The sequence below is a fragment of the Paralichthys olivaceus genome, chromosome 11, assembly GCF_024713975.1.
Source record: "Paralichthys olivaceus isolate ysfri-2021 chromosome 11, ASM2471397v2, whole genome shotgun sequence".
NCBI classification, from domain to species: domain Eukaryota; kingdom Metazoa; phylum Chordata; class Actinopteri; order Pleuronectiformes; family Paralichthyidae; genus Paralichthys; species Paralichthys olivaceus.
Window position 1 is genome coordinate 118,195 of NC_091103.1, and position 25,148 is coordinate 143,342.

The 25,148-nt window shown below is 43.2% G+C and overlaps 3 protein-coding genes across 7 annotated transcripts; 2 read left to right on the forward strand and 1 right to left on the reverse strand.

Annotated features, from left to right (window-relative positions):
* Positions 1-543: 543 nt before the first annotated feature.
* On the forward strand, positions 544-11,484 carry LOC109645355 (coagulation factor VII). Of its 2 annotated transcripts, none has more exons than XM_069534789.1 (11): positions 544-718; positions 908-986; positions 1,065-1,243; positions 7,650-7,674; positions 7,897-8,010; positions 8,242-8,376; positions 9,125-9,366; positions 9,454-9,568; positions 10,039-10,235; positions 10,316-10,441; positions 10,950-11,484. In XM_069534789.1, exons 2-11 carry the CDS (start codon positions 926-928, stop codon positions 11,190-11,192), a joined length of 1,437 nt encoding a protein of 478 aa, XP_069390890.1. In that variant the 5' UTR covers positions 544-718; positions 908-925; the 3' UTR covers positions 11,193-11,484. The 2 variants fall into 2 exon arrangements, with proteins under 2 accessions (XP_069390890.1, XP_069390891.1); XM_069534790.1 differs by having other exon boundaries at positions 7,951-8,010.
* Positions 11,485-11,850: 366 nt separating this feature from the next.
* On the reverse strand, positions 11,851-20,473 carry masp1 (MBL associated serine protease 1). 3 transcript variants are annotated; one of them, XM_069534777.1, is made up of 13 exons: positions 20,339-20,473; positions 19,751-19,950; positions 16,877-17,054; positions 16,412-16,543; positions 15,591-15,787; positions 15,326-15,473; positions 15,045-15,163; positions 14,643-14,721; positions 14,141-14,275; positions 13,919-13,993; positions 13,507-13,754; positions 13,124-13,312; positions 11,851-12,750 (listed from the first exon to the last, which is right to left on the reverse strand). In XM_069534777.1, the coding sequence occupies exons 2-13, from the start codon at positions 19,883-19,885 to the stop codon at positions 12,316-12,318; spliced, it is 2,070 nt and encodes a 689-aa protein (XP_069390878.1). In that variant the 5' UTR covers positions 19,886-19,950; positions 20,339-20,473; the 3' UTR covers positions 11,851-12,315. The 3 variants fall into 3 exon arrangements, with proteins under 3 accessions (XP_069390878.1, XP_069390877.1, XP_069390879.1); XM_069534776.1 differs by having other exon boundaries at positions 19,731-19,950; XM_069534778.1 differs by lacking the exons at positions 11,851-12,750; positions 13,124-13,312; positions 13,507-13,754; positions 13,919-13,993; positions 14,141-14,275 and adding an exon at positions 14,367-14,568 and having other exon boundaries at positions 19,731-19,950.
* A 500-nt stretch (positions 20,474-20,973) lies between these two features.
* Positions 20,974-24,701, forward strand: rpl35a (ribosomal protein L35a). 2 transcript variants are annotated; one of them, XM_069534812.1, is made up of 5 exons: positions 20,974-21,087; positions 21,682-21,718; positions 22,674-22,826; positions 23,673-23,817; positions 24,620-24,701. In XM_069534812.1, the coding sequence occupies exons 2-5, from the start codon at positions 21,708-21,710 to the stop codon at positions 24,641-24,643; spliced, it is 333 nt and encodes a 110-aa protein (XP_069390913.1). In that variant the 5' UTR covers positions 20,974-21,087; positions 21,682-21,707; the 3' UTR covers positions 24,644-24,701. The 2 variants fall into 2 exon arrangements, with proteins under 2 accessions (XP_069390913.1, XP_069390912.1); XM_069534811.1 differs by having other exon boundaries at positions 21,084-21,164.
* The last annotated feature ends 447 nt before the right edge of the window (positions 24,702-25,148 follow it).

Consider the following 25,148-nt stretch of genomic DNA (forward strand, 5'->3'; position numbering starts at 1 on the left):
GTAAAAGGAGACTTAATTAATCCCGAAGGAAATTCTTGCACCAGCTTGCTCTGAGATTACAGTAGGATAGAATACAGACAAAGTAAAAAACAGTGCAGCTCTGTCGCTCTTCAGGTGCAAAGATGGAATTGATTGTGTACCATGATCGTAACTCCCCTCGAACACCTTGGTGGGAGGGGTTTATATGCTTCATTATGTTTGAACTCAACTTTAGGTTTAATACAACAATATTATGTATATTGTTGTTTTAAATCTAAAGTGAATATTGTTATTCAGCATAATATAACGTATTATTCATTACATTATTACATATAACATCAGATATTTGACCTTAGAAACTTGATCGATATTAATGTAATGATCATAATAATATAAAACTATTGATTCATTCTTCATTGACCTTTGACTTCACTAGTTTGTGTCCTCTCTCCAGCCTCGTCTTTTTTTGTCCTCTGAGCTGCTGATGTGACGTCTGTGTGTCAATATTTGAATTCAGGTTAAAGATCAATCAATCAGCTTTGTCCCCGTCGTCCATTTTACGTCAAACAGAGGACAACAGGAGGACAACAGGAGAAGGAAAGAGACGACAGAGGAAAACAGGAGACGACAGAGGACAACAGGAGAAGGAAAGAGACGACAGAGGACAGCAGGAGAAGAAAAGACACAAGAGACAACAGAGAACAAAAAGGAGACGTTAGGAGACACTGGAAGATAAGAGGTATGTCTCTTTTTGAACATTTGAAGAAAGAGTTTAAAATAAAATAAAAACCTTTTTTTTATTTTCTCTCAGATAGAAAAATCCACTACTATAACGACTTCTTATTATACGACTACTGTATACATTTTTCTCTATTTTCTATATAATACTACATAGAATACTGTGTTTGATACTTTATGTTTGTTTCAGAAACTTGGTCGTGTCGAGATGCTGCTGATGCCGACTCTCTACTTCCTGTTCCTCTGCTCTGACATCATCCAAAGTACAGGTGAGACATAGATGAGACACAGGAAGACTCTTTGACACTATGATCACATGACATTATTAACATGTCTTTCACCCTCAGTGTTCCTGGATCAACCTTCAGCTGGTCAGGTCCTGCACTCCTCCTACTCGTCCACCAGGAGGCGTCGAGCCAACTCCTTCCTGGAGGAGATGTTACCTGCAAACCTGGAGAGGGAGTGTCGCGAAGAAATTTGTTCCCAGGAGGAGGCGACAGAAATCTTTCAGGCCAAAGAGACAATGGTATGAATCAACCTGAGGATCAGGGCCCTGCAGGAGGTCGCTGGAAGCACAGGCAGGGACACAGCTGTACTGTCTCTTTAAGATGATAAGGTGAAAGTGGAACGTGAGAGGAACATTAGTGGAACATGAGAGGAACATCAGTGGAACACTAAGTGACAAGATGAGAGGAACATCAGTGGAACACTAAGTGACAAGATGAGAGGAACATTAGTGGAACGTGAGAGGAACATTAGTGGAACATGAGAGGAACATTAGTGGAACACTAAGTGACAAGATGAGAGGAACATCAGTGGAACACTAAGTGACAAGATGAGAGGAACATTAGTGGAACGTGAGAGGAATATTAGTAGAACACTAAGTGACAAGATGAGAGGAACATTAGTGGAACGTGAGAGGAATATTAGTAGAACACTAAGTGACAAGATGAGAGGAACATTATTGGAACATGAGAGGACCATTAGTGGAACGTGAGAGGAACATTAGTAGAACACTAAGTGACAAGATGAGAGGAACAGTAGTGGAACACGAGAGGAACATGAGAGGAACATTAGTGGAACATGAGAGGAACATTAGTGGAACACTAAGTGACAAGATGAGAGGAACAGTAGTGGAACACGAGAGGAACATGAGAGGAACATTAGTGGAACATGAGAGGAACATTAGTGGAACACTAAGTGACAAGATGAGAGGAACATTAGTGGAACACGAGAGGAACATGAGAGGAACATTAGTAGAACACTAAGTGACAAGATGAGAGGAACAGTAGTGGAACACGAGAGGAACATGAGAGGAACATTAGTGGAACATGAGAGGAACATTAGTGGAACACTAAGTGACAAGATGAGAGGAACATTAGTGGAACACGAGAGGAACATTAGTGGAACGTGATAGGAACATTAGTGGAACATGAGAGGAATATTAGTGGAACATGAGAGGACCATTAGTGGAACATGAGAGGAACATTAGTGGAACGTGAGAGGAACATTAGTGGAACATGAGAGGAACATTAGTGGAACACTAAGTGACAAGATGAGAGGAACATTAGTGGAACATGAGAGGACCATTAGTGGAACGTGAGAGGAACATTAGTGGAACATGAGAGGAACATCAGTGGAACATGAGAGGAACATTAGTGGAACATGAGAGGAACATTAGTGGAACATGAGAGGAACATTAGTGGAACACTAAGTGACAAGATGAGAGGAACATTAGTGGAACATGAGAGGACCATTAGTGGAACGTGAGAGGAACATTAGTGGAACATGAGAGGAACATGAGAGGAACATTAGTGGAACATGAGAGGAACATCAGTGGAACACTAAGTGACAAGATGAGAGGAACATTAGTGGAACGTGAGAGGAACATTAGTGGAACACTAAGTGACAAGATGGGAGGAACATTAGTGGAACATGAGAGGAACATTAGTGGAACACTAAGTGACAAGATGAGAGGAACATTAGTGGAACACGGGAGGAACATTAGTGGAACACTAAGTGACAAGATGGGAGGAACATTAGTGGAACATGAGAGGACCATTAGTGGAACGTGAGAGGAACATTAGTAGAACACTAAGTGACAAGATGAGAGGAACAGTAGTGGAACACGAGAGGAACATGAGAGGAACATTAGTGGAACATGAGAGGAACATTAGTGGAACACTAAGTGACAAGATGAGAGGAACATTAGTGGAACGTGAGAGGAACATTAGTGGAACATGAGAGGAACATTAGTGGAACACTAAGTGACAAGATGAGAGGAACATTAGTGGAACATGAGAGGAACATTAGTGGAACGTGATAGGAACATTAGTGGAACATGAGAGGAACATTAGTGGAACATGAGAGGACCATTAGTGGAACGTGAGAGGAACATTAGTGGAACATGAGAGGAACATTAGTGGAACATGAGAGGAACATTAGTGGAACACTAAGTGACAAGATGAGAGGAACATTAGTGGAACATGAGAGGACCATTAGTGGAACGTGAGAGGAACATTAGTGACAAGATGAGAGGAACATTAGTTAAACACTAAGTGACAACGTGAGAGGAACATTAGTGGAACATGAGAGGAACATTAGTGGAACACTAAGTGACAAGATGAGAGGAACATTAGTGAAACACTAAGTGACAAGATGAGAGGAACATTAGTGGAACATGAGAGGAACATTAGTGGAACGTGAGAGGAACATTAGTGGAACGTGAGAGGAACATTAGTGGAACGTGAGAGGAACATTAGTGGAACACTAAGTGACAAGATGAGAGGAACATTAGTGGAACACTAAGTGACAAGATGAGAGGAACATTAGTGAAACACTAAGTGACAACGTGAGAGGAACATTAGTGGAACGTGAGAGGAACATTAGTGGAACGTGAGAGGAACATTAGTGGAACATGAGAGGAACATCAGTGGAACACTAAGTAACAAGATGAGAGGAACATTAGTGGAACGTGAGAGGAACATTAGTGGAACATGAGAGGAACATTAGTGGAACACTAAGTGACAAGATGAGAGGAACATCAGTGGAACACTAAGTGACAAGATGAGGGGAACATTAGTGGAACATGAGAGGAACATTAGTGGAACACTAAGTGACAAGATGAGAGGAACATTAGTGGAACGTGAGAGGAATATTAGTAGAACACTAAGTGACAAGATGAGAGGAACATTAGTGGAACGTGAGAGGAATATTAGTAGAACACTAAGTGACAAGATGAGAGGAACATTATTGGAACATGAGAGGACCATTAGTGGAACGTGAGAGGAACATTAGTAGAACACTAAGTGACAAGATGAGAGGAACAGTAGTGGAACACGAGAGGAACATGAGAGGAACATTAGTGGAACATGAGAGGAACATTAGTGGAACACTAAGTGACAAGATGAGAGGAACAGTAGTGGAACACGAGAGGAACATGAGAGGAACATTAGTGGAACATGAGAGGAACATTAGTGGAACACTAAGTGACAAGATGAGAGGAACATTAGTGGAACACGAGAGGAACATGAGAGGAACATTAGTAGAACACTAAGTGACAAGATGAGAGGAACAGTAGTGGAACACGAGAGGAACATGAGAGGAACATTAGTGGAACATGAGAGGAACATTAGTGGAACACTAAGTGACAAGATGAGAGGAACATTAGTGGAACACGAGAGGAACATTAGTGGAACGTGATAGGAACATTAGTGGAACATGAGAGGAATATTAGTGGAACATGAGAGGACCATTAGTGGAACGTGAGAGGAACATTAGTGGAACGTGAGAGGAACATTAGTGGAACATGAGAGGAACATTAGTGGAACATGAGAGGAACATTAGTGGAACACTAAGTGACAAGATGAGAGGAACATTAGTGGAACATGAGAGGACCATTAGTGGAACGTGAGAGGAACATTAGTGGAACATGAGAGGAACATCAGTGGAACATGAGAGGAACATTAGTGGAACATGAGAGGAACATTAGTGGAACATGAGAGGAACATTAGTGGAACACTAAGTGACAAGATGAGAGGAACATTAGTGGAACATGAGAGGACCATTAGTGGAACGTGAGAGGAACATTAGTGGAACATGAGAGGAACATGAGAGGAACATTAGTGGAACATGAGAGGAACATCAGTGGAACACTAAGTGACAAGATGAGAGGAACATTAGTGGAACGTGAGAGGAACATTAGTGGAACACTAAGTGACAAGATGGGAGGAACATTAGTGGAACATGAGAGGAACATTAGTGGAACACTAAGTGACAAGATGAGAGGAACATTAGTGGAACACGGGAGGAACATTAGTGGAACACTAAGTGACAAGATGGGAGGAACATTAGTGGAACATGAGAGGACCATTAGTGGAACGTGAGAGGAACATTAGTAGAACACTAAGTGACAAGATGAGAGGAACAGTAGTGGAACACGAGAGGAACATGAGAGGAACATTAGTGGAACATGAGAGGAACATTAGTGGAACACTAAGTGACAAGATGAGAGGAACATTAGTGGAACGTGAGAGGAACATTAGTGGAACATGAGAGGAACATTAGTGGAACACTAAGTGACAAGATGAGAGGAACATTAGTGGAACATGAGAGGAACATTAGTGGAACGTGATAGGAACATTAGTGGAACATGAGAGGAACATTAGTGGAACATGAGAGGACCATTAGTGGAACGTGAGAGGAACATTAGTGGAACGTGAGAGGAACATTAGTGGAACATGAGAGGAACATTAGTGGAACATGAGAGGAACATTAGTGGAACACTAAGTGACAAGATGAGAGGAACATTAGTGGAACATGAGAGGACCATTAGTGGAACGTGAGAGGAACATTAGTGACAAGATGAGAGGAACATTAGTGAAACACTAAGTGACAACGTGAGAGGAACATTAGTGGAACATGAGAGGAACATTAGTGGAACACTAAGTGACAAGATGAGAGGAACATTAGTGAAACACTAAGTGACAAGATGAGAGGAACATTAGTGGAACATGAGAGGAACATTAGTGGAACGTGAGAGGAACATTAGTGGAACGTGAGAGGAACATTAGTGGAACGTGAGAGGAACATTAGTGGAACACTAAGTGACAAGATGAGAGGAACATTAGTGGAACACTAAGTGACAAGATGAGAGGAACATTAGTGAAACACTAAGTGACAACGTGAGAGGAACATTAGTGGAACGTGAGAGGAACATTAGTGGAACGTGAGAGGAACATTAGTGGAACATGAGAGGAACATTAGTGGAACGTGAGAGGAACATTAGTGGAACACTAAGTGACAAGATGAGAGGAACATTAGTGGAACACTAAGTGACAAGATGAGAGGAACATTAGTGGAACATGAGAGGAACATTAGTGGAACGTGAGAGGAACATTAGTGGAACGTGAGAGGAACATTAGTGGAACACTAAGTGACAAGATGAGAGGAACATTAGTGGAACACTAAGTGACAAGATGAGAGGAACATTAGTGGAACATGAGAGGAACATTAGTGGAACGTGAGAGGAACATTAGTGGAACGTGAGAGGAACATGAGTGGAACACTAAGTGACAAGATGAGAGGAACATTAGTGGAACACTAAGTGACAAGATGAGAGGAACATTAGTGGAACACTAAGTGACAAGATGAGAGGAACATTAGTGGAACATGAGAGGAACATTAGTGGAACGTGAGAGGAACATTAGTGGAACGTGAGAGGAACATTAGTGGAACGTGAGAGGAACATTAGTGGAACACTAAGTGACAACGTGAGAGGAACATTAGTGGAACGTGAGAGGAACATTAGTGGAACGTGAGAGGACCATTAGTGGAACACTAAGTGACAACGTGAGAGGAACATTAGTGGAACGTGAGAGGAACATTAGTGGAACACTAAGTGACAAGATGAGAGGAACATTAGTGGAACACTAAGTGACAAGATGAGAGGAACATTAGTGGAACGTGAGAGGAACATTAGTGGAACACTAAGTGACAAGATGAGAGGAACATTAGTGGAACATGAGAGGAACATTAGTGGAACACTAAGTGACAAGATGAGAGGAACATTAGTGGAACACTAAGTGACAAGATGAGAGGAACATTAGTGGAACGTGAGAGGAACATTAGTGGAACACTAAGTGACAAGATGAGAGGAACATTAGTGGAACATGAGAGGAACATTAGTGGAACATTAGTGACAAGATGAGAGGAACATTAGTGGAACACTAAGTGACAAGATGAGAGGAACATTAGTGGAACATGAGAGGAACATTAGTGGAACGTGAGAGGAACATTAGTGGAACGTGAGAGGAACATTAGTGGAACACTAAGTGACAAGATGAGAGGAACATTAGTGGAACGTGAGAGGAACATTAGTGGAACACTAAGTGACAAGATGAGAGGAACATTAGTGGAACATGAGAGGACCATTAGTGGAACATTAGTGACAAGATGAGAGGAACATTAGTGGAACACTAAGTGACAAGATGAGAGGAACATTAGTGGAACATGAGAGGAACATTAGTGGAACGTGAGAGGAACATTAGTGGAACGTGAGAGGAACATTAGTGGAACACTAAGTGACAAGATGAGAGGAACATTAGTGGAACGTGAGAGGAACATTAGTGGAACACTAAGTGACAAGATGAGAGGAACATTAGTGGAACATGAGAGGACCATTAGTGGAACATTAGTGACAAGATGAGAGGAACATTAGTGGAACACTAAGTGACAAGATGAGAGGAACATTAGTGGAACATGAGAGGAACATTAGTGGAACGTGAGAGGAACATTAGTGGAACGTGAGAGGAACATTAGTGGAACACTAAGTGACAAGATGAGAGGAACATTAGTGGAACGTGAGAGGAACATTAGTGGAACACTAAGTGACAAGATGAGAGGTTTGACTCTGAGTGTTCTTTCTTCCACAGCTGGAGTTCTGGTACAAATACACCAGTGAGTAAATAATCAATAATTCAAGGTGATCAAACCAGATGCAGAAGCTTCTGATCCAGTCGTTAATGATGATTGATTGATTGATTGATTGATTGATTGATTGATTGATTGATTGATTGATTGATCATGTCACATGACCCTTGGCCCAGAGTCTTGTAAATCTGCTCTTAAATCAATGAAAGCACATTTGAATGATTTGAACTTCACCTGATGACGTCATAGATCTGGACCCATGTTGGTCAAACCCTTGTCTGAACGGAGGGATCTGCTCTCTAGACCGAGGAGACTTCCTGTGTCTCTGTCCTCCTCAGTTCCATGGAAAGACCTGCGAATCAGGTAAACATCACCTGAGACCTCGTCCTCAGTGACGTGTTCCAACAGAACCAACAGTGGGTTTTCAAGACACGTTCTATGAAGAACCTGTGTGGTTCCTCAGGGTCATGTCCCGGAGCCACTGTCTCTGATCTCATATTTAACTTATAACTGTGTGTCGGCCTGTGAGGTCACTGTGAGGTCACTGTGATGTCACTGAGTATCAATAACCTATGTGATTTGTTCTGCGTGTAGAGTTGTTGCAGTGTCGCTATAGAAACGGAGGCTGTTTGCAGTACTGTCGGGACCAGACAGGGGGCGCTGGAGTTCAATGTGGTTGTGCTGACGGATTCGAACTGGAGCCTGATGGACAGAGCTGCTCAAAGACTGGTACAATTCAGAGTACTATGGTTACTACGATAACAACTATACATAATACTGAGGTTACTGATATAATTACTGTAGATAGTGCCGAACTACTACTACTGTTACTACTATAAGTAGTTTACATAGTAATATACACTCAAAAAGATATAAAGGTTTTCTCTTCTCTTGAAAACGTTTTTATTAGTAGCAGTGTTATTATTATATGAAGATGTGCATCAAAGAGCACGTGGTCACAATAGAATTCACGATGTGCAGTTCTTTCATGAAATCCAGTGCCACCGATGTTTAGAAGGATTGTGAAATTGTCAAGCTAACGTCAGGAATGTCCACCGCCTCCGACCTGATTGGATGAAGTGAGTGGTTTGCTGGTGTCAGTGTTGTAAACGGAGTAGGGGGGGTTATGGTTTGATCAGGTATGAGCTACAGACACAGGAGCTGTTTTTTGATGGATGGACACAGATTCCATGATGAGCTCCTCAGGCCCATCGCCTCCTGTTTTTGTCCTCGAGTCTTTGTGGAGGAGAAGTGTCACACTGTGTGGTCACCCCCCCCATAAACCAACCAATGTGAAACTGTGGTTCAAAGACGAATAAACCACATTTGAGACCTTTTATTGTCTCAAGAGCAATAATTGAGCTCTTTGGTCAGTATAGTAGAATATACAGGTAATGTTATGAGTGCTGTACTACTGATATATATACTCATGAGTATGATTCATGGGGATTCAGTCTCTTTGTCCTCTCCTGTCCAGTTTTGTTCCCCTGCGGTCGTGAGCAGGTCGCAGCATGGCATCGAGGACGCTCTCTGTGGGACAACATCACCGCAGAGACAGAAGACGACGTCACACACAGCTGGGACGTCAGAGTGAATTTAACAGAGAGTCAAGAGATGAACGTGACGTCCACAAACACCACAGCTGGAAGGAGGGAGGGGCGAGGAGGGGGGCTAGGGCTACGTATTGTGGGCGGGTCTCTGGGAAAAAGTCCATGGCAGGTAGACACGCCCCTAACAACACACACATACACTTAAATATGATCAGTGTCTTTCAGTGTGTGTGTGTGTGTGTGTGTGTGTGTTCAGGTTCTGATCCGCAGGTCTGATGGTCTCGGGTTCTGTGGAGGAACTCTGGTTTCTGATCGATGGGTCGTCTCCGCTGCTCACTGCTTCGAAGAGTCTGCAGACCATGTTACTATAGGTGTGTGTGTGTGTGTGTGTGTGTGTGTGTGTGTGTGTGTGTGTGTGTATGACTGTGTGTGTGTGTGTGTGTGTGTGTGTGTGTGTGTGTGTGTGTGTGTGTGTTTGGCTCCTCCTCTTCCTGTACACACATGTATAGTTTATAACATTTAAAATTTTAAACATGAACAAATCTTTGTGTTGATACAGTTCTGTGTGTCTGTCTGTCTGTCTCTCTGTCTGTCTCTCTCTCTGTCTCTGTGTCTGTCTGTCTGTCTCTCTCTGTGTGTCTCTCTGTCTGTCTCTCTCTCTGTCTCTGTGTCTGTCTGTCTCTCTGTCTGTCTCTCTCTCTGTCTCTGTGTCTGTCTGTCTGTGTCTCTCTGTCTCTGTGTCTGTCTGTCTGTCTCTCTCTCTGTGTCTGTCTGTCTGTCTCTCTCTCTGTCTCTGTGTCTGTCTGTCTGTCTGTCTCTCTCTCTGTCTCTGTGTCTCTAGGAGACTATGATAAGAAGCGTCCTGACCCAGGTGAGCAGCAGATAAAGATCCTGAAGGTCTTCATCCATCCTCACTTTCACTCGTTCACGTTCGACAGTGACATCGCTCTGCTGCTGCTCGCTCTGCCGGTGGTCAGGGGCCCCACGGTGCTGCCGGTCTGTCTGCCCGACGCCCACCTGTCCAAGTACCTGCTGAGGGTAACGTTATTCACATCATAGTTAGTGTGTGTGTGTGTGTGTGTTAAAAAGTGGCACTGAAGCTGGGACACTGTTCTCAGGAAGACCAGCGGGGGGTGGCATCAGGCTGGGGCGTCACCCGCTTCATGGGCAGTTCATCGCGGTTCCTGAGGAAAGTGTCGCTCCCGGTGGTTGGTCACGAGGACTGCAGGGCATCCACAGATCAGGTGATCATCCAGTCGCTCAGTGGAAAGCAGTAGTGGGAAGAGTAAACACAAACAGTACACAGTATTGTAACTTTATTACTACAATGACTCAAGTAGAAGTAAAAGTACTCATTAAAATAGTACTTTAGTAAGAGCATTAGAATGTTTTGTGTTCAAAATGAATATTAAGAGGTAATGATAAAGTACTCATTGATTGTAATTAATACATTAATAAATACATTAATAGATTAATAAAGTGACATATTCAAAACAGGCAAATATGAAAATACACATTGATGTTTGTTTTCAAACATCAAGAATAATTCTGAAAACAAGGTTTTTAGTGTTAGCAGACATGCAGCAGAGACGCAGCAGAGCAGACATTATTATAGTTATATATATATATATATAGTTATATATAACTATATATATATATACACATCTTATCATCAATCCAACCTGTATGAAGATGACTTGTCCGTTGTTGTCGTTGATGTGTCTGAACATGTCTCCTGCTTGTTTCGTGCAGGTGATCACAGACAACATGTTCTGTGCAGGTTACCTGGACGCAGGTATGGACGCCTGCAGTGGAGATAGTGGAGGACCGTTCGTGGTTAATTACAGAGGAACCTGGTTTCTGACCGGCGTCATCAGCTGGGGGGAGAAATGTGCCACTCAAGGGAAATATGGCGTTTACACCCGAGTGGGAAACTTTCTGAGCTGGATCAAAGAAATCATCAACAGGCAGGACGTCAACGTGACCACAAGCTGAGACTCTGTAAATCTGCCCTCTGCTGGTGATAAACAGGTACTGAACCTATCGGCTGCTGTTGGGGTTCCAAGTGGTGACATCAATCAGGAACCGTCCAATCATTGTATATCATGTGACACGTGACTGAACCACTCAGTTTCTCATTAAATTCATTTATTACGAATTGTTTTGTGTAAATATAATATGATATAAAACATTGTGACACTATATAAATATTAGAAATTATATTTGAATACATTTTTGATTCATTAAACATCAAACATCTAAAATTAAAAAACATCTTAATTGAAAAGTCTCATCCTCTTATTTCCAATTTAAACAGTTGAGGAGCTATTGTCGCCCCCTGCAGGCTGCACAGTTTGTTACAGCCACAGTCACAGCGAACAACTTCAGGATAAAAACTTCTCTGCTCTGCGAATTGAATGTGACTGTTTGGCGCCAGAGGAAAGACTTGTAACTGAGACATTTGTCCTCTAAAGAAACTAAATCTGAGGATCTGATGTGGATCAAAAAGAACTATAGAGGTGAAACGTGAGGGATTCTGGGTAAAATCTAAACTAAGTGAAGGAACATTAAACATGGCGATAGAAATTGTATATGGAGTAAAAGAAATATGTATTACTACATATATGTAAATTATACTTTCATTCCGACTGTCTCCTGACAGAAAAACTTTTATTGATGATGATGAGTGAGATTTTCTGACTGAGCTACTGAAACATTTAACGTGTGTGATGACTCCTCCCACTCTGCTGGTGGCGTTGGCGTGTTTGTTTTCTCAGAAAGATGTCAGAGTGGTCACACGTGTGTGCGTGTGGTCAGTTACATGTTCACATGGCACATCTGTTATGGAATTTTCATAGACACTGTCTCCACAACAACATCTGTATGAAGGTGAATGTTCCAGTTGTTCAGTCGAGGAAACTTGTGCAACGTGATTAATATTAGCTTCGTCATGAGCTAACTGCTAACAGCTAGCTTCAGCTTTTTCATAAAGGTCAAAGACGAGAATATGAAAAAGACATGGAGACGTTTTCTGCAGTAGGTGGACAGATGATCAGAGGACATGTTGTCAGTCCCACTATGTCCTCATTAAGTTGCAGCTGCAGCCCTGATATCTGTCTCACCACCAGGGGGCAGCCTGCAGGTGGTGCTGTATCCACTCCACATATTTGGTCACTCGGGTGTAGACTCCGTACACCCTCTGACTCCCACACTCCTCCGGCCCCCCCCAGGACACCAACCCCAATGCCATCCACCTCCGGCTGACCTCATCCTCCATCACAAAGGCCCCCCCACTGTCCCCCAGGCAGGTGTCCCTCCCACCCTCAAAGAACCCGGCACAGAACATGTTCTCCGTGATGTTGTAGCTGACGGACCGCGAAGCGTAACTGGCCTGACACTCGTCGTGAGAGACGACTGGCAGCTTCACGTACTGAAGGAGGTCAGAGGTCAGCAAGGGGGGGTCACCTAAGGATGAGGAGGAGGCGTTGGGAATGGAGATCCCCCACCCGGCGACGATCCCCAGAGAGTTTGGAACAGGTGAGGAGGGGTCGTCCTGACAGAGGGAGAGGTCAAAGGTCAATTCTTTAAAAAATGTTCAATTAAAATAAAAGATAATATAGAAGAAAATATCCTTGTGGATTTAAAATGTGTCCTTTCAAAAAAAAGTCTCAAATTCTAAAGATATTTAACTTTTCATTAGAACAACGTCCCTGGCCTTGAAAATGTGTCCAGCTTCAAAAAATGTTCCAAATGAAACAAAGACAAATAGAAAAATACAAAACAAAGTCCAAACATGAGAAGACCAAGTCTGGAACATCAAAATCTAAATATCATAATAATGCTGACGATAAAAATTGATCGAGCAGAATCATGTCTTAAATGTCTCTGGTTCATCCTCACTCTGAGGAAGGACGTATCAAACGCACCTTATTATGAGGAGGTGGGAGACAGATTGGACGGATGACGTCGTTAAGCTCCACTCGGCTCGTCAGCTTCAACAGAGCGATGTCGTTGTTGTAGTTGTTGGGTTGGAAGTCTGGATGAAGGACAATCTGCTTCACTGAGCGATTAGAGGCCAGACGTTTGTCCCGGGCATCATGGAGACCGAGGAAGACCTGAGAGACAACACATCCCATAATACACCACAACTCACTGATTGGAAATATAAAACAGGAGAAAAATAAACAACTGAATGTTTTTTTAAATAAATATATATATATATACAATGTTTATATTATATTATATATTTAAATAATAAAATCACAAATAAATATGTGATGTAAAAAAACGGCGGTCAGTTTCCTCTGACCTTGACATGTTCAGGCGCCACAGGGACGACACTGGTGTCCCTCCTCTGAGACCTCAGGACATGAGCTGCTGTCAGGACCCAGGAGTCGGAGAGAAGGGCCCCAGAGCCAAACCAGCGGTCCTCAGGGACCCGGGACAGATCCTCCACGCTGAGTAGGACATGCCAGGGGAAGAGGCCGGGCTCCGCACGACGCCCCCCGACAATCCGCTTCACGTGAGGGGGCAGAGCACGGAACGGCCGGCCACAGGCTGGACGCACATATGGAAAGAAGGTAAATGTCAGTCGTTTTATAAAAGACAAGAATTTACCGAACGTGAACTTCTATTCTAATTAAATTGCAAATATTTCATAAATATTTCATAAATACATGGGAGAAATAAAATGTTGTTTTCAGGTGGACAGAAGATGGCACCTGCGAGACAGCTTGGCAGTTTGGATCCTGATTCTGGATTTGTCCATTGTCCATTGTGTCCACAGCTGTAAGAAGCTAAAATACAAATAAAACTCAAACTGGATTAGAATCTGATTCCTGTTAGCATTCCCTGCTAATTTCTGTTATTGATGACTAAGACGATATATAATAAGATATACATTTATAAATATGATATTTAACAATAATCATATGGATCCTCACTGTTGCTGGTGTTCAGGTGAAATGTGTCCCCTCTACAGACGTAATGGACAGTTGAACCAAACAGTGTGCTGTTGTCACGGTTACCAAATACCACGTCAGCCATTTCGACCGCTTTGGGATTCCCACAATCCACCACTGTGACAGAAACAGATGTTTACAATGAGCTTTCAGTATGAACCAAGACCAAGGGCAAAACTAAGGGTAAACTTTAAGAATGAGAGAAATATTGAAAATACAGATTTTTATTGAATTTATTTTGTCGTACATTTGACTTCAAGTAAATTCAATGAAAACATTTCACAGAGAATTTCTCTTTTATGCTGATTAGTTTTGCTTTGACACTTTTAAAATGTTTGTAGATGCTGGAGCTCCGCCTCCTCATGGACTCTGTTTCCATGGAGACAGACGGAGAGTCTCAGTTGTTGACCCTATCAAAGGGGACGACAGATAATCAATCACACAGTGATTATTGATAATTGACCAGTCTCCTGTGCTGTCTCACTTTGACATTGAGGAGGACGACTGCTCCACGTTCCGTCAGATCCACAGTCGACCTGAAAATTGTCCAGAATGTCACCGTCCTGAAAACACATGAGATCAGTGTCCAACACTTTATATAACACCAGAGGAAACGATGTGTATATATAGTTTATGTAAATATATCATATACAGTCTGTATATAATATTTTATGAATATTGTATATATAAATATATTATATGTAGTATACATTTAAATGTAATATATTGTATGTAGATAAATATAGTATTTATATAAATACATTATATATAGTGTATATTTACATATATCATATGTAGTGTATGTATAAAAATATATACTGTGTGTATATAAACGTGTGTGAGTATACATGTGTCCTTAGTGTTATATAAGTGATGAGGTAAACACCTTCATCAGTTTGTATCCAGGTGAACAGGTGAACAGGACGTGGTCTTTGAAGAAGTATTCTGATTGGACGGGATTCATCACAGCGTTGGACGGGATCTCGGGGACTGGACACTGACTTCCTGTTATGTCAAAATAAAAGCATGTGAGTAAAATGTCTCCATAAAACACATTAGGTTACTGGTGGTTCACTGTGGTGGCGTATATAAATATGTGTAGTATATATGAACCTGTAGGCGTGTTTGATTACATATATATGTATACACACATATATATTTAAAAACCTGTGGCAGTGTACGTCATCTTCCAGCCCAGGTTTTCTCCAGAGTTGTCGCTGTGAAAAACAACGATGACGATGTTGACGTCAGTCTGAATAATTCCTGGAGACAAAGATCCACAGAACGGACCGAACTGTGTACTTCCTGCTGTGATCTGACACACACACACACACACACACACACACACACACACACAGAGAGAGCTGGTTACTGACCACTACACACTGTGTGTGTACAAGTGTGTGTGCAGGTGTATGCGTGCTGCTCACACCTTGACGTAGTCGTACGGGCAGCGGACGTCGGGATGATCCTCTACATCAAAGCTGGGGTCAAACTGGAGGCGGAGCTTGAATCCAGGCTCCACCTCAATACGATACAAACACTCAGAGCTCTTTGGATATGGAGCAGGAAAATCTACGCTGCTCAAAATTCCAGAACGTTCCCTGAACACAACATCACTACACTCCACTGAACACAAAGAGAGAGAGAGTGAGAGAGACACACATTTATCAGACACTGAACGGACACACACACATTCACTCAGTAGTTGTGAGGACCTGGTTCCAACACACAGAACTCTGAGCCATCACACAGAGTCATGTGAGTGTGTGTTTGTGTGCGTGTCTGTGTGTGTCTGTGTGTGTGTGTGTGTGTGTGTGTGTGTGTGTGTGTGTGGTTTTAATCTACTGGAATTCTAATCTGCAGTGAAACAGTTCACATGTCAACATGTTTAATCGGATTATGTTTGTAATCTGCGACAAACAGTGAGAGTCGATCACAACATTCGCTCAGTTACGATCAGACTCTCAGCTGCTGCAACTCATCAATATTCAATAATTATGTTAATCAATAATAATAATTACTTTCATACATTAGATGAATTCACAGTAAAAAGTTATTTAAAATGTAAATATATTCATTGTAATGGAGTAAATGTTCTTAGTTACTTAGAGGGTTAGGATCAGAGGATTTGTGCCCTGCAGGCTCATGACCTTTTATGGGCATTGGTGAGGCGTCCCTATGCTAATTAGGGAACTTGTGAAGACATCCATCAGGACAAAGTCCACTGATGAGCTGACTTGGCTCACTCACCTTTGCAGGTGCGGTTGTCGGTGTGCAGCATGTAACCATAGCGACAGGAGCAGTAGTATCCCCCAATGTAGTTGTGACAAAAATGGTCACAGATCAGATCCTCGTCACTGCGCTCGCTGCACTCGTCCACATCTGGAGAGAGAGAGGAGGTAAGAACACAGCGTCACAGTCAACAGTCAGAGTCATGTGGGTTACAGATGTTAGCCCCTCCCACAGAACAGAAGACGTGTTTTTCAGACACGTCTGAAAATCAGTATGTTTATGTCAACATGTGCAGGTAAACACACATGACCTTGTGGTTTGTTGCCACATTCTCGTTCCAGAGAAACATTCCTACGGAGAACATGTGCTCCGTCTGTCTAAAAATCTGTCCAGATGTTTATAACATCCTCATCAATCAGTCCAGATGTTTATGACATGTCCATGAATCAGTCCAGATGTTCTCCAGATGTGACTCATCCTCACCCACTGCCCTGTAATGAGCCATGAAGCCAGAGTGTCGCTCCTCATTGGAGAAGTCGGAGGTAAAGACGACACTGAGCGAGTTTGTCGGGGAGGTGATGACCTGCTGATCTGGAACCGCCTCCGTGTCCGTCTGATCCCGCCCACAGAACAACCCCAGCAACTCCCCCTCAGCCTCCACCTGACGACAAACACAAGAACACGACAGACTGGCTAAGGGCTAGAGTAACACTTGGATAAAAGAGGGTAAATGTGGACCAGTATCAGAAGCTCTAGGTAAGCAGGAGCCCTGGACCTGAATATCAGTAAGGAGACTCAACACAGGGATAACTTTGAATGAACATATATTCGAACATGTTAACTGAAGTTCAAAGTTGTTTGACAGTTACAATACAACATACAATTACTCCTAAAATCAAACAGTAAGATAATAAACATGAGACCCAATCGGTAGTGTCTGTTGCCATGGAGGAGGAAAACGAAGGCTTCAAAGATCCGTAGGTTGACTCATCATCCAGTTAACTGGAATCTCAATTCTTTGGCAGATGATTTCATGATTTCAGACAACAGAATCTCAGCTAAGCAGGATGTGTCATTGATTGACAGCTCGGTCCCTCCCCCTTATGGCTCAGTAACCTCACAGCAAGTTGTCCAATTGGCCTGTTACAGTGTCATACTACTACTCTCTCTACAGCACTTACATTTACATTTAGAGCATTTAGCAGACGCTTTTGTCCAAAGCGACTTACAATAAGTACATTTGTCACAAGAGAGAAACCACAACATACCTGCTGAAAGATTCTTTAAGTGCATAAGTGCTATGATTGAAGTGCTAATCATTCGAACAAACAAGTGCATACAGTTTTTTTTGGGGGGGGGTTGGGAGGGAGTCATGCTATGCAGGGTCGAGGTGAAGTCTGAACAAATGAGTCTTGAGTCTTTTGCGGAAGATGGAAAGCGATTCCGCTGTCCTGACATTGGTCGTTCCACCACTGAGGTGAGTCGCAACTTTGCTGAACGGGCTTTGTTTGCTCTCAGCGATAGGGGTACCAGGCGGCCAGCTGATGTAGATGAGCATGTGCTCTCGCTGGGGCATGTGGTCTGACCAGTGTTTGGAGGTAGACGGGTGCAGTTCCATTGACGGCCTTGAAGGCCAGCACCGTCGTCTTGAATCAGATGCGGGCCCCAACAGGAAGCCAGTGGAGGTCACGGAGGAGGGGGGCCACATGGGAGAATTTGGGAAGATTGTAAACGAGGCGCGCTGCAGCGTTCTGGTTACGCTGCAACGGTTTAGTCGCAGAGGCTGGGAGTCCAGCCAAGAGGGAGTTGCAGTAGTCCAGGCAGGAGATAACCAGCGCTTGGACCAGGTGTTGTGTTGCGTCTTTTGTGAGGAAACAACGGATCCTGCAGATGTTGTAGAGGGCAAACCTGCAGGATCGGCCACAGCAGTGATGTTGGGGGCGCAGGACAGTCCAGCGTCGAGGATTACGCCCAGGTTCCTTGCCGTCGACGAAGGTGATACCGTGACATCCTCGACAGTGACACTTACACAATATATAATATTGCAGCCTCAATAATTTATTTTCATTGCTGTTAGGGTTAGGTCTATTACAAACTAGATGAGATCAGAATGACGCCTTATTCTGTGACGATCGTCACAGAGGCGATCATGGACAATGACATCTATCGAGGTGAATGAGCAGAGGAGGAGTTTGTTAATGTGAACAACAGCTGGAACAGCTGTGAACATCGGGCCTCATTCACCAAACATTCTTAAGTAAGTTCTACTTAAAACCAATGTTTTAATATCTGGGATTTGTTCTAATGTAAGAACAGAATGTATACTGAGGAGAACTCTGACTCTGACAACTGAAATACTTCTGTAAAATAACACACACACACACACACACACACACACACCCACCACCCCGACACTCTGTCTGTGTTTTAACATTCTCTTCAGGCTCCAGTCACTCTTATCTTCCATTCACCACAGTTCAGTTTACACTGAGTGTCAGTGAACAGGAGGTCAGGACACACACACACACACACACACACACACACACACACACACACACACACACACACACACACACACACACACACACATTCATATTCAGATGTTGTCACCAGGCGTGACAGCAACCCACTGCCAACAGAAAGGAGGTTGACTTCCCACACTGTCCTCAGAGAAACGTCTCGTCACTCTACTGATTACTGATGAGACGACGACGATCAGGAAGTAAAACATTTTGACTTTGATCTGTTTCTATCATTTCACTGACTCAGGGGCTCCTGGAGGGCAACTGTCTTCTTGGCCCAGTTGTCGGATGAATATCTCTGTATATAGATAGATATACATTATATGTATATATTTCTTATAATTATATATATATATTTATTTTTTTTTAATGTTTATACAGATACATTGTTGTCTGCACTAACCATGAGCTGCTTTCACACTGTTCTATCACCGTTGATTTTACAACCAGTTGTCTCCACTCAGGTTCAGGATATTGAGCCACAAGTGAAAAAGAGCTAATTACACTTTGACAAGAACCAGTCCTGAACCGATCAGCTGATGTAACTGAATGTAAACATGTTAAGCTGTTATGTTTCCATGAGCTGAGCTTGTGATCCTGAAAACAAGTTCACACTCTGGGTTTGGATTTCAAGGACTTTACGACTCTCCAGATCAAAAACGGACTCAAAGAACGAGTTATTTCAGTGTTGAACATGTCATTGCGTTACTAACTTGACCTCTGAATCATGCAGCTGTCACCATGGCGACTGACGATGGTGCTCCATCTGAAGAAACCAGGAGACAGAAAGATCCCATGATGCCCCGGTGTCTCACCTTGACAAAGTCGTACTCACACAGGTAGGACGGCTCCAGGTCGAAGTGGCTGAAGTAGAGTTTGACCTGGAAGCCGTCGGGGACGCTGACGTTCCAGCACAACTGCGTTTCCCGGGGATACGGCTCTGGGAAGTTTGGAGACTGCAGGCTGCCATACATTTCTAAGAGAGACACCTGAGCTGTGAGCGCCAACGCCATGATGGCGAGGAACAGAAGACGCCTGGAACGTCACACAGAAGAGTCAGTGATGACATCATTGATGTCATGACAACTTTAGAACAACGTCACAAAAACGTCAGAACAATAAACAATCCGCCCTTGAACGTAGGGTAATATTTATTATTACACTAAGATGTTTGTTGCTATGTAGCTTGAATGTTATGTCTCCCTTGTAAGTTGCTTTGGATAAAAGCGTCTGCTAAATGACAAATAAATAAATAAAACAAAGGTTAAATAAAACAAGTAAAAATATTAAAACAATATTTCATATGATATTTTAATCCAACAATTATTAAACATTATTGTGTTATGAGTGTTTCAAAGGAGGTTCTGATCAATAATCAATACATGATTAGAGCAGACTCCATCTCTCTGCCCGCTTCACTCACCTCATGTTCGGACCCGCTGCAGCAGCTGCTCCGCTCTGAGTCCGGAGCTCCGGAGCGTCCCCTCACAGTCAGTGCGTATGACGTATGTGAAACACATGGTAACGTCATGACGCCAAGTCTGTGAGGGCGGAACCTACTGTGTATTGTCACTATTTATTTATCATTATTCTTTTGAGTGAGAATCAAAGACAAACCCAGATCAAAGATGAGGGTAACGTCATCTCGAGCAGAGCGTCTCTGGGATGTTTAAGTTTTAGAATATCTGAGTTTAACAGCTCATCCAGGTTTTATGTGTCGAAGTTTAGTGATTGTCACATTTCTTCAGTTTCTTCTTTTTTATATACAGTCTATGGTTTCTTCCTCATGAAAACTTTTTTAATAAAGTTAGTGACAAAAACAGAAAAAACACTACTAATACAAAAATGTTTTAAAGAGAATAAAAATACATAATTATTGATAAATAATAAATATTAAAATAAAATAAAAAGACGGATTTGTATTCAGCAAACAGATACATATATTTATATATATATATATATTTATGTATGTATTTATGATATAATAATCATTGCACTTTTTAACTTGGTGGTTTTTGTTCACATGAACAGTTCACTTTGTGAATTAATGGTTTTAAATGTAAATAAAAGGTTTGTTTTGATCAGGCAGCTCCGCGGACACCTCTGAGGATCATAATTACCCAGCATGCCTCTGTGCCGTTCTTTCCTTCCTCCATCTTTCCCGTAGTCACGGTAAGATTCCAACATGTCGGACAAACTCTTCATTCAGGGCGAAATCCTCGGTTCTTTCTGACCGATGTTCGGCACCGGTGAGCGGACACCGTGTCCTCCGCTCACCGCTCGCGTCGTGTCGATGTGGGGCGAGCGATGGCGGAGATGCGGGGTGGATGTAGCTAACAGCGGAGCACAGTCGGGCCTGGGCAGCTGCGGATCCGGCGGAGACTCCGCTTCAGCTCCCGGTCCATGAGGACTGAGGCCCGTGGACCGATTCAGACAACACCGGTGTTTAAACCGGTCCTCCCAGTGTCTTTGTCCCGGGCTTCCTCCGGTTACTGTTAGCATGTTAGCTTCAGCCCCCTCTGTGTGCGGGTGTGCAGCGGAGCTCTGACCCAGGATCGGTCCCCGGGTCCGGGCTGGTGTGAATGACTGTTGACTGTGTCCTCGTCATGTCTGTGTCCTCATGTCTTTGTCCTCGTCATGTCTGTGTCCTCATGTCTTTGTCCTCGTCATGTCTGTGACAGGAGCGTGGTTACATTTGAGTATCTTTACATGTTTCAGGTGTGACATCAGCAGGTCACATGTTCTGACGTTTGTTTTGTGTCGCAGGTGAACTGACCTGGAGCAGACATACGATGCCTGGAAGGTAAGACTGATGCTGTGTCCTATGTTGCTCACTTACCCTGACTACCTGCTCTCTAACCCTCACTACCTGCTCTCTAACCCTGACTACCTGCTCTCTAACCCTCACTACCTGCTCTCTAACCCTCACTACCTGCTCTCTAACCCTGACTACCTGCCTGCTCTCTAACCCTGACTACCTGCTCTCTAACCCTGACTACCTGCTCTCTAACCCTCGGTACCTGCTCTCTAACCCTCGGTACCTGCTCTCTAACCCTCTGTACCTGCTCTCTAACCCTGACTACCTGCTCTCTAACCCTCACTACCTGCTCTCTAACCCTGACTACCTGCTCTCTAACCCTCACTACCTGCTCTCTAACCCTGACTACCTGCTCTCTAACCCTGACTACCTGCTCTCTAACCCTCGGTACCTGCTCTCTAACCCTGACTACCTGCTCTCTAACCCTGACTACCTGCTCTCTAACCCTGACTACCTGCTCTCTAACCCTGACTACCTGCTCTCTAACCCTCACTACCTGCTCTCTAACCCTGACTACCTGCTCTCTAACCCTCCTGTCCGACCTCATTGCTCTGAAGATACTGGTCTCTTCTGTGTTGGTTCAGACTACGTCTGGTTGTGATTGGACACATACACGTAACAGACTGCTGCTGAGGGACAGTGGGATTGAGCAGGGAGACGTGTCTGTAGTTATGTCTTCGCGTATCATGAACTGAATTTCTGGTCATGACTAGCAAATGAGGATTTTACCATGTGTGCACCCGGTTACAGACGTGGTTAAGATTTCACCACTTTAATAAAAGCAGTAAGGTGCGTTCAGAGCTGAACGCGTGTGATGGGATGTTAACACCAGGTGTGAACCAGATCTTTGTTTGCTGCTGCAGATTTACAATCCCAGATACGTTTCAAGCTGTTGGTGTCGGCTCTCTGCGTGTTTAACTGCTCTGCCTCTTGTCTGCAGACTGTGGAGTAAGGCCATCTTCACCGGCTACAAGCGCGGTCTGAGGAACCAGCGTGAGCACACGGCGCTCCTGAAGCTGGAGGGATGTTACACCAGAGATGAAGTCGACTTCTACCTGGGCAAACGCTGTGCTTACGTCTACAAGGCCAAGAAGTAAGACTCTTTGTTTCATATCTCGTTCTTCTGATCATCTTCACACGTCCTGTTATTTATCACTGAAAGTTCCGTTTCCACTTTGGTTTGAACACTCAATTAGTTCTTTATTAATAAAAGTTGAATATACAGTCGACAAGCACTCTGTACTGTCAGTGGTGGGGGGGCAGTGTGTGTCTTAAATCTTGACAGGGTTAAACATGTCTTCTTCTAGGTCCTCAGATAAACTACAGCAGTGGTTGATAACTGGATCAAACCTCAGGTCAAAATCATCGAAGACTATTTTGATAATGTAGTTACTTATATCATCAGATTGAGACACAGCAGCAGATCTCCGTCCTGACAACATGAACAGAATGACTTCCTGTTTGTCTTATATCTAAACACAGTGTTCATTTTGTTGTCATAATGTTTTATACTGAGCTGAACTACAAAGCTTTTATTTTGTTTGACAGACTGAAACAGTCGACATGTTTGAACAATAACATCAGTTCAGTAAACTGTTAAATAAAATATAAATGACACACGTGAACAGTAATAATGAAAATTCAGTTTCATCTGATAAAAATACTTTAAACTCTTCAGTGCAGATTAACGAGGTAGGATGAACACAAAGTTGTAACTCCACTCTGCACACAAACCATAAAGAAGGACAGAAAAGGTTTGAGGAAGACTCAGTAATGACGAGAATAATTCTGAAGTATCAACACAGGACAAGAGACCACGACATCACACATGCATGTACAACAGGGACTGTATTCTTCGGTCAAAGATCTGTTACCACTTCACTGGCTCCACTTGTACTGAGGTCAGAACAATGATAACCACCATGTTTGTTTTCTGCAGGAACACAGTGACACCTGGTGGTAAACCCAATAAGACCAGAGTTATCTGGGGGAAGGTGACCAGAGCTCACGGTAACAGCGGAATGGTTCGAGCCAAGTTCTCCAGCAACCTGCCGGCTAAAGCCATCGGACACAGAATTAGAGTGGTGAGTCGTCAGTGTAGCTCCGCCCTCTGCGCTTCATGGTGGATGTTCTTTTCTCCTGTAGACGTCACAAGTCTGAATATCAACTGTTTTAATATTCACACTGTCGGGTTCTTCACAATCCTGAAGTGACGTAGCGACATCTGATTGGTAGAGCTGACTGTTGGCATGTTAATGTTTTAGGGCTGTTAAATATGGAAGCAAATCTTTGTTGTGATGATTTTTTTTTAATATCAGTCGATGTATATCTTGAGGTGTATTACTCAGCTGGTCAACTAGTGACTCTGCTCCTGCGGAGCAGCGGTGTTAGAATCATTCAGTGGTGGAAACCTTCTGAAAACATGATGATGCAGAGTCGTCCTCTCTGCAGGAGCCCAAACATTAGCACCTGTGCTGCTCCTCCGCTCTCTGCTGTGTGCCTCAACTCAACTTGATGTGGGTGTAACTCTATTCCAGCCACGATTGGTTTGGCGCGGCGCTATGCTCATTCTCATTGGCCTTTTCATGTTGTCAAAACATGGTAGGGGGAATTCTATCGATGTTATATCGTCATGTCTTAAATTTATCTCAAGCAAAAGTTATATTAGATACTTACCAATATCATTTTATCGCCCTGCCCTAATTACCACAACATTTTTAAGCTCTGAGTTCAAGTGTGTGAAGCACTGTCTGGTCTGATCCTGAGTCTGGTCTGATCCTGACTCTGGTCTGATCCTGACTCTGGTTAGAGTGCCTCCTCTCTCCTACTCATATCAGTGTTGTGCTTTTATTGTGAAGGCTGACAATGTGACTTCCTCTCTTGCAGATGCTGTATCCCTCTCGAGTGTGAAGATGCCATCGTCACATGTTGTTTGTACAGAAACAATAAAATGATCCGAACGATCAAAGCTCCGTCTTGTCTCTGTTTAATTGAGTATTTCCTCCAATCAGAATTAGTCAGATCAGCTGATGTCAAATTGTATTTGAGTCAATGTACTTAGTTACTTTTCACAGCTTCAACAGTGACGTTTCATCAAGAAGGAACTTTTATTTCACTGTGGGTTAAATCTTCTTGCAGCAACACCAGCCTCCAACAGGGGGCAGCATAGCATCCTGGGAGAAGGGAACCACTTCCTGCTGGAAAGTCAAGCTGTAGTGTATGAGCCAGACACCAGGGGGCATCACTGAGAACTTGTTATCCAGGTAACTTCACTGGTTCTAAGAAACCATGGTAACAGGTGAAGTTGGTGACCAATCAGATCAGTGGAAAAGCTGAGGGAGGAGTTTCAGCCACATTTGAATGACAAAACTTTGTAGAGAAGTAAATTATAACCACCACCTTTATAAAGAACATG